At 44.8% G+C, this 3,979-nt stretch overlaps 1 protein-coding gene across 4 annotated transcripts; it reads right to left on the bottom strand.

Moving 5' to 3' along the window:
• LOC120224541 (spindlin-2) lies at window positions 1–1,854 on the bottom strand. Of its 4 annotated transcripts, none has more exons than XM_039222806.1 (2): window positions 1,549–1,854; window positions 1–949 (listed from the first exon to the last, which is right to left on the bottom strand). In XM_039222806.1, exon 2 carries the CDS (start codon window positions 945–947, stop codon window positions 171–173), a length of 777 nt encoding a protein of 258 aa, XP_039078737.1. In that variant the 5' UTR covers window positions 948–949; window positions 1,549–1,854; the 3' UTR covers window positions 1–170. The 4 variants fall into 4 exon arrangements, with proteins under 4 accessions (XP_039078737.1, XP_039078738.1, XP_039078741.1 ...); XM_039222807.1 differs by having other exon boundaries at window positions 1,561–1,854; XM_039222810.1 differs by having other exon boundaries at window positions 1,616–1,854.
• Between the last annotated feature and the right edge of the window lie 2,125 nt (window positions 1,855–3,979).

Here is a 3,979-nt window from a genome sequence, read left to right as displayed (position 1 = left end):
TCATGTCCACATAAATTTGTATTTTTCAAAACAAAACAACAGTTATGGTGGCAAAGTAGTTGAATTAACAGGGACCCTTAAGCTTGCAATACACTGAAAAGCAACATTGTTTTGCAAGTCTACAAAGTATACATTTGTTTTCACAAATGTGGCAAAGTTTACCCTAACAGTTATGACTTTTTCACCAAATCATAGACATAGATATGGAAATCATCATCAAACTTGATGAAATACACAGAGGGTTTGGCTTCCACTTGGTGAATGACCATGCCAATCCGTTTGGAGCCATCTTCTTTGGTATATTCCACATGTTTACCTATCAGGCCATCTACAACTCCTCCTGGCTCCCTCTCTGCTGGAGGAGACTCACTGGACTCTGGCATGATACGTAGGTCTCCTTCTCTATAATCATCTAGAAGCTGGTACATGTACAAGACAGGATCCTTCTCATAGGTAATATAAAACCAGGCTTTCATGATAGGTGCTTGGGCTAAGACCATCCCCCTCCATTCATCCTTAGAACCATGCTCACCCTCAAACATATGTTCCACAGCTTTACCAATTATGGTGTTTGCAAGGTTGGCATCACCGACTTGAGATGATACCACCCTGTCGGAAAGAATTTTAAGAGACAAAACTCTTTCGTCTCTGTGAAGTTCCAGTCCATAGACACAGTCAATTCCATCATATTTCACCAGATAAAGAGAGGGATTTATAGGCACCTGATCCAGAACGGTTCCTTTCCACTGGGTGATGGGCTCATCACCTTCCTTCCATCCATGTGAAATTCTGCAGCCCACGATGTTCCTGCGGGACTGAGACGAAGGTCTGCCTCTCTGCTTCTTTTGGGAGGTTTTTTTCTTCGTCATGTTTGCAGACCCAGTAGTCCGTCCCGCAGCTGCCCTGGTTTGTTGCCCTTCGGCCTCCTGTGCGTTGGGGGTCTTCATGCCTGCAGGGGGAGGAGAGAAGATAAGAAAGAAACATTCAGTATACCATAAGGTGAAGTTCTCCCAATAGCGACGTGTCTCCGTGCCCTGCGCCAGAACCTAAATCCCACCCCCCCATGAGCCTGGCAGCAGTGCTGGAAATCCTGGCTGGGTGCCTGCAAGTACCCTCCCTCCTAGGTTCCTTTAGGCTGCGGGAAAGGGCGGCAGCAGCAGTGGTGCTGGCGGGGTTAGGACTCTGCAGGAGGGGGCGGGCTACCTCCTTGTTCAGAGCCCACTGCCTCCAACACCCGCCACTAGCGCCCACTCTCAATCCCCTGCAAAGCGCCTATCTATCCCTTCACCGCCTTGACCCGCACGCACTCACTGTCCTCCCTCCCCGGATACCCCAGCCTTCTGCCCATACGCCCCTTGTCTACCCACAATCGCTTTCTGGCATCCGGTGCCCTAGCTTCTCCAGGCTCACCTTCAATTTCTTGCCTGGCTCCTAACGCCACCTCCTTTTCCTATTTCCCATCGCACTCCCCCTCTCCAGCCTCACCCAGCTCCCGCCTCCACCCCTTATCTCCTGCAGGAGTCCATCCCATCCCCCTTCGGAGCCCACCAATGGCCTTGCCCTAGCTGGCGTCCGCCGCCCCGGGTCGCGGGCCTCACGTGCCCAAATCGGACACCTCGCTGCTGCCTCCGCGGTGAGCCTGTGTCAAAGGAGGATCAGCAGGCGACGAGCCGGTGCTTGCACAGGCTGGGAGGGGTGGATCTGTATGCAGGGAGCGCGTCAAGGAGGGCTGCGGGGTTGGCGAAGAGGATGGCGGCGGTATCCCCAGCTCTGAGCTTCGCGGGGCCTCCGCCTCCCGGTCGGCGGCGGCTGCCCCTCTGCCACTTCGGGCTCCCGCCAGCCGCTGCCGCCGCTGCAGTCTCCTCCCTCTCCCTGTATAGGAGTAGACTTTCAGTTTCCTGTTGGTAAAGGGGCCTCCCCTTCCTGCTAAATACTAGGCAGGCAGACTTCCTAGTCTTGGAACTACTCCTGGGCTTTTCCTCTTATTTCCAAAAATTAGATACTTGGGATATGTAGGTTTTCCTTTCCTCTTCCTGTGTACCCCACCCTCTCAGCCTCTCTAGCTCCACCTCTCATCTCCCCTGCTAGAATACCTTTTCATTTTTTCAAATATTCTTCACATTTTTTCCATATCATAAATTCAAGAAATAATACCTTACCCAAAACACATGATACAAAAATCCTTTATATTCCTAGGTGGAAATATATATCTATAAATGTATGTGTATATATATACAATAACATTGTCTCTATGTATTTACAGATAATCATATCCCCAGACATATTATCTGAAGTACACACCTCTGCAATCACATAACACACAGACATAATTCTTCATTTATACACATCCACAGAAATGCATATAATAAGAATGTATCCAAAGCAGGTATAAGCATCTTAGATTCTGAGATCTATCTTTACAGAAATAGTGGGTTATTTTAAACTAAGGGAGTTTTTCTTGAATTTGATTACAGTTAGTAATAACCTTATCTAGTTTGCATAAAGTGTTATTCATTTTGAATCTTTTTTGTATCCTTTTATGTTGTTTATAGATTGTTTCAACATATCTTATAATTGTAAAATATCAATGTTGTTATTGTACTATATCTGGTAGGATGTTGTCAGCTACTTGCTAGAGGAAAGAAATCTCAAAATGATTCAAAATAAACATATTTATTGGTTAATTATCTGAAAAAGTTTATAAGTATCAGATTAGGCTTAGTCTATGTGCTCAGTTTCATAAGCTGAATTGTGTCTCTTCCAAATTCATGTTTATGTCCTAGCAGTACCTCAAAATGTTCATGTATTTGGAGGTAAGGCCTTTAAAGTAGTAATTAAGGTGAAATGGCATCACATGGGTGGGCTTTAGTCCAATGTAACTGCTGTCTTTATAAGAGGAGATTAGAACACAAAAGAAAGTCCATTCAAAGACAGAGGGAGATCATGGCCATGGAGAAGCCAAGAAGGGAAACCTGAAATCTTTGACTTGGACATCTTGATCTTGGATTGATAACTTCTAGAACTGTGAGAAAATAAATTTGTTTGATTTAAGTCACTGAGTCTTTGTTACTTTTTTTAAGTTTATTTATAATTTTAAATGAGAGAGAGAGAGAGAGAGAGAGAACACAAACACAAGTGTGGGAGGGGCAGAGAGAGAGAGAGAAAGAGAGAATCTCAGAAGGCTCTGCACTGTCAGCACAGAGTCCAGTGTGGGGCTTGATCCCACAAACTGTGAGATCATGACCTGAGACAAAACCAAGAGTTGGATGTTTAACCGACTGAGCCACCCAGACCCTCCTCTTTATTACCTTTAATTTTTTTTAAATGTTTATTTATTTTTGAGAGAGAGAGAGAGAGAGAGCAAGAGCACCAGGGAGGGGCAGAGAGTGAGGGAGACACAGAATCTGAAGGTAGCTCCAGACTATGAAACGTCAGCACTGAGCAGGATACAGGGCTTGAACTCATGAACCATGAGATCATGACCTGAGATGAAATCAGACACTTAATTGATGGAGCCACCCCAAGTGCCCCTCTTTGTTACCTTTTGATCTCAGTCCTAATAAATGAATACACTCAATGATGGCCTCTAAAACCAGTTTTGATGCATCTTCTATTTTCTCTCTGATGTCAGTTTCACCATGGAGCTTATATTAAAATATGGCTGTCAACTATTGGCAGTTATATACTTCCTTATCTTTATGCAGTGACAGAGAGAACCTCTACAATAACTTTTAATCAAAATTTTGCTTTGCTTTGATTGGGACCAGCATAGATCCTTTGCCTGATCTTGTAATATGGACAAAGATAACACCATTCTCACCTATCTTAGGTCCAGTGTGTATACTTATTTGGAAAACAATCACAGAACAAAATGGGTACATTTGAATAATGGGCTTATGTTAATTAAGTGTCATCCCTAAAGTTGGAGGTGCGGGGTCAATCCCATCAAAATGACATGGGAACTCCACAGCTGAGGAAG

The sequence above is a fragment of the Hyaena hyaena genome, unplaced genomic scaffold (assembly GCF_003009895.1).
Source record: "Hyaena hyaena isolate Hyena2069 unplaced genomic scaffold, ASM300989v1 scaffold_1217, whole genome shotgun sequence".
Taxonomy (NCBI): Eukaryota; Metazoa; Chordata; class Mammalia; order Carnivora; family Hyaenidae; genus Hyaena; species Hyaena hyaena.
This window is presented reverse-complemented; position numbering and strand designations above follow the sequence as displayed.